At 35.4% G+C, this 12,916-nt stretch overlaps 1 protein-coding gene across 1 annotated transcript in view; it reads right to left on the bottom strand.

Annotated features, from left to right (window-relative positions):
- ATP11B (ATPase phospholipid transporting 11B (putative)) overlaps positions 1-12,916 on the bottom strand; it is a 123,967-nt gene that overhangs the window by 61,767 nt on the left and 49,284 nt on the right. Inside the window, exons 11-12 of the mRNA XM_034999654.1 lie at positions 6,465-6,615; positions 5,137-5,334 (exon numbers count right to left, since the gene is read on the bottom strand). Coding sequence (XP_034855545.1) covers positions 5,137-5,334; positions 6,465-6,615 — 349 coding nt within the window. The remainder of the gene's footprint in view (positions 1-5,136; positions 5,335-6,464; positions 6,616-12,916) is intronic.

The following is a 12,916-nucleotide window of genomic DNA, read 5'->3' as shown; positions in this document are numbered from 1 at the left end:
AGATTAGAAAAGAGGTAAAACCATTTGTAGACAACATGACCTTATATTTAGAAATTCCTAAGGAATCCACTAAAAAACTACTAGAACTAATAAATGAGTTCAGCAAGACTGTAGAATAAAAAGCTCAACATACAAAAAGGGAGGCAGAGTTAAAGCTGGAAAAAATTGTTAGGACCAAGAAATAAAGTGAGAAAATATACCTTAAAGTTCATTTTCTTGCAAATAGTAAAGATAACTACAACACCTGAGATGTAGGAATTCTGCTATGTAAAGTAATAATAATAAAAGCCAATAATTGTACAGCAATCACTATATTGCCAGCACTGCTAAGTGTCCTAACTCATTTGATCCTCTCAACAACTCCATGAGGTAGGTACTATTATTATGTATATTTTAGAGAAAAAGAAACAAAGGAAGAGTTAGGTTAAATAACTTACCCACAGAGCTAGCAAATGGTGAAATTAGAAATAAAAGATGAATTATTTTATCTTTCCTATGTGGTATTAAAGACTGTCCACTACTTACAGCAAATGTTGAATTATAAAGATGGATACAGAGAGACGTCACTTACCTATACAAGTTAATAAAAAACTTTTAGATCAGGAATAATAATAAGAATAAGGTATAAAAAAATTATGATATAAAATATCAGCAGTCAGAGAGAAATAATATTTCAAAGATGATTAGAATAGACACAGACCTATCAGTCATGGAGGACTCTTTAGAATTTAGAGGATAGAGATAAATAAAAGAAATTAACTTTGATATTTAAAAGTATACAGGGGCACCTGGGTGGATCAGTGGGTTAAGCGTCTGCCTTCGGCTCAGGTCATGATCCCAGGGTCCTGGGATTGAGCCCCACATCAGGCTCCCTGTTTAGCAGGGAGTCTGCTTCTCCCTCTCCCTCTGCCTTTTTTTGCTCCCCCCCCAAATAAATAAAATCTTAAAAAAAATAAAAAAATATATAAAATCAAGTTTTAACTTTTAACTTTAGGGCTTATAGAGAGGGCACTATACACCATCATAAGAGCAGTTTCTTCTACAGTATGGAAATGAAAGGACACAGAATATGACAAAGTAGCTTTCATTGGTATAAAAATAGATAAAAGAATAGAGGCAATAAACATATTATGAAATACTTGCAGGCTTAAAAGTAAAAAGAGAGACTTAGATGAATTATAAATTTAAAAAAGTTATCATTTAAAGTTTCTTATAGAGAGAGCAAGTAGGAGTATATGCACAAACAGTGTGAGGTTCCAGAAAAACAATATTCTAACATGAAGAAAAGAGGAAGAGGGGAAAACTGGGATAGAAAAGGTCAAAGGAAAGAAAAAAAGGGAAAAAAAACCCGTGTTCAAAGAAGCAGTAAAAACAGGCTATGTTTTTAGGCCTTGAATAGGTGATACATAATTAAAGAAATGTGACATGAATTAATATTTAGCAGAAATTACTAAAGTCTCTTAAATGCTAAAAATAAATGGATCAACTTCTGGTTAAAAATGGTAGGTTGAGCAAATACAATTATCTCTGTTCCTCTTGAGACTTTACTAAAATAAGAGTAAAGGAAAAAAAAAAGAACAAAAATAATGGTAGATGAGAACATGAAAAGGGAGATATGACAAGTTTGGAAGATGGAAAGGAGATGAATGAGTGGTAAGTGACTTAACAAAACTTAGAATATGAAACCTTAGCAATGGGAGAAACCCTTTCCCCAAAACTCGCAGGAAGTAGATGTACCAGCTACTACTGAATGTGAAAGTATAGGATGAGGCTGAAAATGAAGGTACCAGGAACAGTCTGAAACCTGAAATCCCCTCATAACTTGCAAACCTGAGACGGCCCTTCATCTATCTAAGTAACAGCTGGAAGGTTTATTCTCTAAGAAAGGGACTGAACCAAAGGGAATCTGAGCCCCATGGAAAGCTGAAAACAGGTCTGAGACAGCTGAAAACAGAAGTGTTGACAGTATGCTAAAAACAGGGAGACTTCTACTGGATGGCTCTAACAATCACAAGCAGCAGAGATATTAACTGTAGTCATTTTCTCTGGGGAAACTGAGGAAAGACCAGTACTGACACTAGGAATATGTCAAAAAAAAAACAGCTGGATGGCGAGGCTTTCCTAGGGAAAATTTTTAAGCTTGTAAGGAAAGCCAAAGATTAGCATTCATTTGAGGATTACTCCTTAAAAGAAAGGTACAATTAAAAGAAAATTACAGTCAGTTCTGCTATAACACTGTCTTGAAAATATGAGTCTATAACAATGTAACTCATATATGAGGGAACAATTTGAGCATAATGTGGGCTTTGCATTTGGTTATGCACCATTTCCTCTGTGAGAAACACCAGCAAACTGCACACAAGGAACACATGAAATGTACACATCTCAAACAGCTACCAGCCACCTCAAGTCACCACAGGTGTTAGAAGCCATAGCCATCCACTTCTATTTTCCGATAACCTTCCTTTCAGTAGTTCACAATGACACACAGGTTGCAACATTTCTCTGATGGTCACTTCCACAATTAACCTTCTGGTCTTTTTCAAGACAAAATGCCACATATATTATAGTATTTATGTATTTTTTTTTTTTTAAGATTTATTTATTTGAGAGAGGGTGAGTGCATGCAGGTGCGCACGTGAATGGGGAGGGTGGGGCAGAGAGAGGGAAAGAGAGAATCCTCAAGCAGACTCACCACCAGTGTGGAGCTCCACGTGGGGCCTGATCCCAGGACTCTGAGATCATTACCTGAGCAGAAATCAAGAGTCGGACAACCAACTGACCGAGCCACCCAGGTACCCCAGTATTTACGTAATTCTTAACAATTTATTTTAAATGTGTTACAAAATTTTTGTTGCACTCCTAATCCCATTAGCCCTGTGGTTTTTACTAAGGAATTTTACATAGAACAGTAATTTTTAGGATTGCTTTTTCACATTACAGCAGAACTGACTGTATTGAAAAAGGAACTAGGAGCAAACAGAAAATGCAGGGAACAGAAAACTTTAAATAACCATCATTAATATCCTCAGAGAACTAAAAGAATAGATCATACTCAAGAAAAGGAATAAGATATAATTAAAAGAAGACTATTCAGATATAATGGAATATTAGAAACTAAAAATATGGAGTGCCTGGGTGGCTCAGTTGGTTAAGCGGCTGCCTTCAGCTCAGGTCATGATCCTGGAGTCCCGGGATCGAGCCCCACATTGGGCTCCCTGCTCAGCTTCTCCCTCTGACCCTCCCCCCTCTTGTGCTCTCTCTCTCCCTCTCACTTTCTCTCTCTCAAGTAAATGAATAAAATCTTAAAAAAAAAAAAAGAAATTAAAAATATTACAACAGAGGGCGCCTGGGTGGCTCACTTGGTTAAGCGACTGCCTTCGGCTCAGGTCATGATCCTGGAGTTTCTGGATCGAGTCCCGCATCGGGCTCCCTGCTCGGCAGGGAGTCTGCTTCTCCCTCTGACCCTCCCCCCTCTCATGTGCTCTCTGTCTCTCTCATTCGCTCTGTCTCAGATAAATAAATAAAATCTTTAAAAAAAAAAAATTACAACAGAAATAAAAGAAACCAAAAGTTAGGTAGAAAGATAAAGTTGACAAATTCTCCCAGAATTATAAAAACAAACAAGTAAATGAAAATTGAAAGTCAAAGAAAGAATTAGAGAATTAAGATAAATGATCTGAGATATCCAAATACTAACTTAAAAAAAAAAGACATGTTATCAAAGAAATAATATAAGAAAAATCCCTGGAATCGAAGTACACATATTTTTAGACTGAAATCGCTCACAGAGCTCATTGTCCAATGAAAGAAAAAAAAACTCACACCAAGGTATATCATCATGAAATTTCAGAATTATCACATAAAGAAAAGATCTTAAACACTTCCAGAGATAAAATAATAGATCGCACATAAAGAACTGGGAATCAGAATGGCACTGGATTTCTCAACAGCAACACTGGAAGCTAGAAAAAAAATGGAGAAATGCTCTTAAAATTTGAAGGAAAACAATTTCCAACCTGGGATGCATTATACAGCTAAATTATTAGTCAAGTACAAAAAAGGAATAAAGAAAAAAAAAGGGAATAAAGATATTTTCAGCCATGCAAAGCCTCAAAATATTTTCCTCTCATGCATCCTTTTCCAGGAAGTTATTAGATGTGTTCTACCAAAATGAGAGAATAAGCCCTAGGTGGGCTGACACAGGATCCAGGAGATCCAAAACAGGGGAAAGCAAAGGAATTTCTAGGGTGATAGTAAAGGGAAGTCCTTGGGTGACAGCTGAGAAGCAGGCCCAGACATAAGTCCATACTGAAGAAGACAAAAGTCTCCAAAAAAGCTGCCACCAAAAGAAGAGAGAGAAAAGGAAAGGAAATCCTAAATTACCTCATGTGTTTCAATATGTAGAGAGATGTTTCATATATTCATCAGAAACTTGTTTGTGCAATTAAGCATGAAAAAACAGAGCAATTAATTCTAGGGAAAATAATATATAAAAAAGAAAATGTAATTATAGTATCATAGGGCACACTTAAAGAACTTGAAATTAATGAGCAATACTAAAAGAGTCAAAATAATGTCAATAAATATTTATTAAATCTCTAATTGTGATATAAAAATATTAGGGGGTTATGGGGAGGCTAAGTGAGTATATATCTGGGTATGTATATATAAAACAGTAGCATAAGATTGTATCTTTATATCCCATAATAAATGTCTAAAATTTAAAAATCAAGAAAGAATACTATATAATGCTAACTAATGGAAGAAACTATTTCAGGTTTAAAAATGGGAAACAAGGGTGCCTGGGTGGCTCAGTCGGTTAAGCATCTGCCTTCGGCTCAGGTCACGATCTCAGGGTTCTGGGATCGAGCCCCATGTCTGGTTCCTTCTCAGCGAGGAGCCTGCTTCTCCTCTCCCTCTCCCCTTCCCCCCTGCTCGCTCTCTCTAATAAATAAATAAAATCTTTAAAAAATAATAAAAATGGGAAACAAGAGTTAGGTGTGGAGGGAAGTAGGGCTATTTTTTGGTATAAGCCTCATAACATTTTTCTTTGTACATAATATTATTCTTTGTACATGGACTGTTTCAAGAAAGATAACAAATTAGAAAAACACAATAAAAAGATCCTTTTACCTGTCCAAGCTCTTCATTCAGATCAGAAGTATTGACTTGAGCTTTCTGACCTGATTCTTCATGATAGAGATCAAGATCCCAGCCAATAAAAAATGACCCAAGAAATTTCTGCATTTCGACTGTCACATATAATGAAATTGGAATGATGAAATTGTAGAGTACCAAAAAAGCAAGGAAGTCTGAAATGAATCTCAGAATCTAGGGAGAAAAATGATTGTTTGATAAGAGAAAACATACGAGAATTTCCTTAGTAATACTGAAGAACATTAGGAGAAAGTTTCATGTCTAAACAGACCATCAACTATATTCTGAAGCAGAAGTCTCATGAATTGAAATTCATTTTTTGAATTGTTTCTTTAATACATTTCTTTTGTTCGTTTTATTGTTCATTAGAATCTTGAACAAAGTAAAAGAAGAAAAGGTTAAATTTGAACTACTTGTTACTTTTCAGAAGCTACCAAAAAGCCTGGTGTGACTGAAACAACCTTAAGCAAAAAAAAAAAAAAAAAAAATTATAATTGTAACCCCTGCAGTATACTTACCATTCCATTTCCACCCTTCGAAATCACAGATAACTAAAAATTTACTGCAACTTAAAAAAACTATTTTAAAAACTGCTAGACCAGAACTGCTGGCAATGAAAACACTTACAGATTATATAGTAAGAGCTTACTTCAATAGCATAGCAGTATCACATTTTAACGTGTATTCTGTGAAAGGTAAAATACCTAATTACGAATGATATGGAAAATATGTTCTGCGATCTGCTTTGTGGTTTCTTGAGATCCACATCTATCTTCCAATACTTGTATTTTAATCTAATGTGAAATCTGGGGAATAATTATTTACCAAAATTGCAGGTTAAATTTTCCTGGTAGTCCATTTATTCAGTTTAAAACTTAATATGACATATTTTGTGTTATTACTTCATACCATCAATAGACTGACAGACTCCTTGAATTATTCTGACAGAACTGAAAATCAACTTACTTTTTTCATTCACTTTATAACACACAGTAAAAGGAATAAAAAACTGAATTTGTAGTTTTGAAGGGGAATGCCATTATAGATGATTTAAATTTTTGTGATCTCTTGTAACTATTCAAGTCATGCCATACGGAATACAATTGCTTATGCCCTAAAATGCAAAAAGCATACCAGGATAAACATGCTGGCCACTCTTCACTTACAGTGTCTTTTTGTCACCTTTCAGTAGTAATGGTTTTAGGAGATTATAGTGGTCACTCCTATCAAAAGTCACTATCGAATCAGTAACTGCCAAAGAATAAAGTTTCCTTTCCAGCAGAGTCAAGAACACCATAAAATACCTTACTACTATTTCTTTGATGTTCTGTTTTTTGGTTATACCAAGGTTCATCCCATTTTTCTTCAGCTTGCCATGTATACTTCAAGATAGTACTGATGATGGCTTCAGAAATAAGGATTATTAGATAAATTATCAAAAATGTATTCATTGACCTGAAATGAGGAAAAAAAAAGAATATAAAACATGTCAATTTTGTGTTACTATATTCATCTGCCTGGAAATTTTATACAGGTATTAAGTAAGAAATAAAAATATATAAGATGTCATGGTAGCTACTTAAAGGAAACAGTCTTATCCAAATGGCCAACAGACACATGAAAAAGTGCTCAACATCGATCAGCATTAGGGAAATCCAAATCAAAACCTCAATGAGATACCACTTCACACCAGTCAGAATGGCTAAAATTAACAAGTCAGGAAACGACAGATGTTGGCAGGGATACGGAGAAAGGGGAACCCTCCTACACTGTTGGTGGGAATGCAAGCTGGTGCAGCCACTCTGGAAAACAGTATGGAGGTTCCTCAAAAAGTTGAAAATAGAGCTACCATATGACCCAGCAATTGCACTACTGGGTATTTACCCCAAAGATACAAATGTAGTGGTCCGAAGGGGTACATGCACCCCGATGTTTATAGCAGCAATGTCCACAATAGCCAAACTATGGAAAGAGCCAAGATGTCCATCAACAGATGAATGGATAAAGAAGATGTGATATATATACACAATGGAATATTATGCAGCCATAAAAGGGAATGAAATCTTGCCATTTGCAATGATGTGGACGGAATTGGAGAGTATTACGCTGAGCGAAATAAGTCAATCAGAGAAAGACATGTATCATATGATCTCACTGATACGAGGAATTCTTAATCTCAGGAAACAAACTGAGGGTTGCTGGAGTGGTGGGGGTGGGAGGGATGGGTGGCTGGGTGATAGACATTGCGGAGGGTATGTGCTATGGTGAGCGCTGTGAAGTGTGTAAGACTGTTGAATCACAGACCTGTACCTCCGAAACAAATAATACATTATATGTTAAAAAAAAGAAGATAGTAGGAAAGGTAAAATGAAGGGGGGGAAATCAGAGAGGGAGACGAACCATGAGAGACTATGGACTCTGAGAAACAAACTGAGGGTTCTAGAGGGAAGGGGGGTGAGGGGATGGGTTAGCCTGGTGATGGGTATTAAAGAGGGCACATTCTGCATGGAGCACTGGGTGTTATGCACAAACAATGAATCATGGAACACTACATCTAAAACTAATGATGTAATGTATGGTGATTAACATAACAATAAAAAATAAAAAATGAATAAAAATAAAAAAAAATAAAGAGGGCACGTACTGAATGGAGCACTGGGTGTTATACGCAAACAGTGAATCATGGAACACTACAATAAAACTAATGATGTAATGTATGATGATTAACGTAACATAATACAATTTAAAAAAAAAATAAAGGAAACAGTCTTCGTATTTTAAGAAATGACCATTCAACAGAATCTATTCACCAGTGATAAAATAACCAATACATAGGATTATAAGCCTATTTGAATTAGTTATATTACTGTTCAAAATGCTTCCAGTAAATGACAGCTTTGACCAGTTATTCTCTCCATAATTATTCTAAAATTTTTTAACATTTTCAGGTAATTTTATTTTATTTTTATTTTATTTTTTTAAGATTTATTTATTTATTTATTTATTTGAGACAGAGAGAATGAGAGACAGAGAGCATGAGAGGGAGGAGGGTCAGAGGGAGAAGCAGACTCCCTGCCGAGCAGGGAGCCCGATGCGGGACTTGATCCCGGGACTCCAGGATCATGACCTGAGCCGAAGGCAGTCGCTTAACCAACTGAGCCACCCAGGCGCCCCTTCAGGTAATTTTAAGTGTAAATATAACTAACATTTGTGTAGTATTAAGATTTTACAAAACTTTGTTACATCCACTAAGTTGTCTAATCTTTGTAAAACCTCTGTGAGATCACATCCTTTTTAATGATGAAGATCAAAGCCCAAAAATCATTCTATAAATTTACCAAAATCACACAAGTCAGGAATTAACTTTAGAATCCCTATTCTTTTCACCAGGCAAGCTTGGTATTGTAGTATTTCGCTAGGCAAGCTTAACATTACATCTCTGATTCTTTCATCAGCATTTTGTAATTTTCAGCACACAGATCCTGTATGTATTTTGTTAGATGTACAACTAGGTATTTCCTTTTTTGAGAATGATTGCAAATGGTATTGTTTTTAATCTCAGTTTCTGTCCTTGGTGTTTCTTTTCTTTTTTTTTTTTAAGACTTATTTATTTATTTTAGAGAGACAGCAAGTGGGAGCAGCAGGAGGGGCAAAGGGAGAGAATCCTCAAGCAGACTCCCCGCTGACTGCAGAGCCTGCCGTGGGGCTCGATCCCAGAACCCTGAGATCATGACCTGAGCTGAAATCAAGAGTCAGATGCTTAACCAACTGAGCCATCCAGACACCCCTGGCGTTTCTAATGTAAGTATTTAGTTCTGTGATAGTTAATCTTATGTGTCAAGTTGACCGGGTTAAGCAATGCCCATACAGCTGGTAAAATATTATTTTGGGGTGTGTCTATGAGGGTGTTTCTGAAAGAGAATAGTATTTGATTCAAAAGACTTAGTAGAGAGACATGCCCTCACCAATGTAGGTGGGTATCATCATTGAGGACCCAAATGAAATAAAAAAGACAATTTTTTTCTCTTTTCTTGAGCTGGGACATCAGAGCTCCAGGTTTTTTATCAGTGGCCAGCTCCCTGGTTCTCAGGCCTTTGGATGCTGACTGCATTATGCCATCAGCTTTCCTCGTTCTCCAGCTTGTAGATGGCAGACTGTGGGACTTCGTGGTCTCTACAACCACGTGAGCCAACTCCTATAATAAGTCTCCTCTTACATATGCCCATATATATCCTACTGGTTCTGTTTCTCTGGAAAACCCTAATACAAGTGCTATAAATTTCCTTCTCAGTAGTGCTTTAGCTTCATCCCATAAAATTTGATACTGTATTTTCATTAACTTCTGGATATTTAAAAAAGATGTTCTTTCAGATTTCCTCTTTGACCCATTGATTATTTAGAATTAAGGGTTCCAGCTGCTCCATATCCTTGCCAATACTTGGAACTTTTAAGCTTTTTAATTTTTGCCATTCCACTAAGTATATATTGGTATGTATCTCTTTGTAGTTTTAATTTGTATCTCTCTCATGACTAATGATGTTGTACACTTTTTTGTATGTTTATTTGCCATCTGTGTATTTTCTATGTGAAAATTTCTCTGCTCCAGTCTTATATCCATGTTTTTCATTGCATTGTTTTTCTTTTTATTATAGACATATTATAGACATATGAGCTCATTATATATTCTGGATACAAGTTCTTTGTCAGATACATGTTTTATGAACATAGTCTTTCAGTTTGTGGCTTCCCTGTTCATTTCCTTAACTGTGTAGTGTGAGAAGTTTTGAATTTTGAGGAAGTACAGTTAACCAATTTTTTCTTTTGTGGTTATTGGTTTTGTGTCCTAGGAAATATTTACCTATCCCCAGGTTGTGAAGATTTCTTCCTAAGTTTTCTTCTAAAAGTTTTATAGTTTTAGCCTTTACACTTAGGTATATGACCCATCTTCAAAAACTTTTTAGTGTATGATATGAGGTAGGAATTGAGGGTTATTATTTTTTTTCCCATATGGATATCCAATTATTGTTACATCATTTATTGAAAAGACTATCATTTTCTTCACTGAATTTACTTAATGCTTTGGCTGAAAATCAACTGACCATGTATAAATGGATCTATTTCTCAACTCCACTGAAAAATCTTTTTTGCTAATACCGTACTACATTTACTGTAGCTTTATATTGTCTTAAAGTCAGATAATATAAATTCTCCAGCTTTTTTTTTTTTTTTTTTTTAATTCTCCAGCTTTTTTAAGAGACTGTTTTCTTCATTCATTCTACATATGCATTTGGGCTACTACATTTCAATATGCATTAAATTAATTAATTAATTAATTAATTAATTAATTTATTTAAAGATTTTATTTATTTTAGAGAGAGGGAGAGAGACAGCACAAGTGGGAGAGGGAGAATCTTAAGCACACTCTGTGCTAACCATGAAGCCTGAGGCAGGACTTGATCCCACGACCCCGAGACCATGACCCAGGCCAAAAATCAAGAGTCAGATGTCTAACAGACTGAGCCACCCAGGCACCCCGGATATGTATTTTGGAATCATCTTGTCAATTACTACAAAAAAGCGTGCTGGGATTTTAATTAGTATTGAAAGAATCTTCACATCAACTACAGCTTAACAGTGCTGAGCCTGCCAATCTATTAATGTGATTTCTCCATTAAATAAACATCTCTCACCATGTTTTGTAGTTTTGACCTTGCTAAATCTCACTTATTAATCCTAATAGTTTTGTTGTTGAATGTGTACAACTGTCTCCGTGAAAAATCATGTGTCCTCTGGTAAGGACAATTTTCCAGTACTTATGCCTTTTATTTCTTTGTCTTGTGGCACTGAGAAAGGCTTCTAGGATAATGTTTAAAAGAAGTGGTGAAAATGCATGCATGTTCTGGAGATGAGTCCTTACAAAATATGTGCTTTGTAAATATTTTTCCTAATCTGTGGCTTCTCTTCATTTTCTTTTTTTAGCAGTGTCTTTTGGAAATGTAGAAGTTTTATTATTTTTTAAACAGTGACATAGTGTTATATTAGCTTCAGGTGTGCTGAAGTTTTAATTTTGATGAAGTTTAATTTATCAAATTTTGGTTTTGTTTTTGATTCCTTTTTTGTATGTTTCTTATCTAAGAAATCTTTCCTTAACCCAAGGTCACAAATATTTTCTCCCATGTTTTATAGATGAAGTTTTTATGTTTAGGTCTTACATTTTGAGCTAGTTTTTTGTTTGTTTTTAAAGATTTATTTATCTATTTGAGAGAGAATGAGAGAGACAGAGAGAGCAGTGGGGAGAGGGAGAGAGTCTCAAGGGGGCTCCGCACTCAGCATGCGGTGCTCCATCTCACAACTCTGACATCATGACTTGAGCTGAAACCAAGACTCGAACACTTAACTGACTGAGCCACCCAGGTGCCCCTGAGTTGGTTTTTGTATATGGTGGGAGGTAAGGGTTAAAGTTTGGTTTCTGGCATATGGACATCCAATTGTTCCAGCACTGTGTGTTGAAGAGACTATCCTTTGGTGTGGACCATTTTTGTAAAAAATAAATCTCTGATAGATAATAGGGCTATCTAGACTTTCTGTTTCATCCTGTATCAACTGTTTTAAGTTGTATTTTCAAAGAATTTATCCATTTCATCTAAGTTGAAAAACATAGTTACATAAAGTTGTTCACAATATTTCTTTACCTGTGGATAAAGTGACCACAGTAGATAGGATCTGTACTGATATCCTCTCTTTCATCCCTGATGTTGGTAATTTTGTAGTTTTCTCTCCTACCACTTCTTTTTTCCCCTTAATCCCTTAATCTAGGTAGAGATTTACCAATTTTGTTAATATTTCCAAAGAACCAAGTTTTGGCTTTGTTAATTTTGTCTATTATTTGTTTTCTATTCTATTGGTTTCAGTTCACATCTTTAATATTTGTTCTCTCTCTTCTCTGATTAGGTCAAATTGCTCCTCTTTCTTTAGCTTCATAAGGCAGAAACTTAGATGACTGATTTGAAGCTTTCCTTCCTTTTATATATATAATTTATAGCTAGAAATTTCTCTTCAACTTAGGCTTTGCCTTGAGTCCACAAATTTTGATTTGTTGGATTTAAATTACCACTCTGTTTTTTCTTAAATTTTAGAGATTTTCAATTATTATTTTTTCAAATAGTTTTATTCTGCCCCTTTTACTCTCTCCTCTTTTGGACTCAATTAGATAGATAGCTTAGTATTGTCTCACATGGCTCTGAAACTCTGTTCATTTTTCTTCAATCATTTTTCTCCCTGGTCTTCAGACTGAATAATTTCTATTGCTTTTTTAAATTCACTGACAATTTCTTCTGCCTTCTTCCATCTGGTGTTGGGCCCATCTAGTGGCACTTACATTTCAGCAATTATATTTTCAGTGCAAGAATATCCACTGAATTTTTTTTTATAGTTCCATTTCTTCCCCCAAGTTTTTTATTTAAATTCTAGTTAGTTAACATACAGTGGAACACTAGCTTCAGGTATAGAATTTAGTGATTCATCACCCACATACAACACCCAGTGCTCACCACAAGTGCCCTTCTTAATTGCCATCACCTATTTAACCCATCCCCTGCCCACCTCCCCTCTGGTAACCATCAGTTTGTTCTCTATACTTAAGAGTCTGTTTCTTGCTTTGCCTCTTGCCCCCCCCCCCACCGTGTTCATTTGTTTTGTTTCTTAAATTCCACATATGAGTGAAATCATATGGTATTTGTCTTTCTCTTATTTCGCT

Source organism: Mirounga leonina, unplaced genomic scaffold (genome assembly GCF_011800145.1).
Source record: "Mirounga leonina isolate KUSES-001 unplaced genomic scaffold, KU_Mleo_1.0 Mir_115, whole genome shotgun sequence".
NCBI lineage: Eukaryota > Metazoa > Chordata > Mammalia > Carnivora > Phocidae > Mirounga > Mirounga leonina.
The sequence above is the reverse complement of the archived record's forward strand: the minus strand, read 5'-3'. Positions and strand labels throughout refer to the sequence as shown.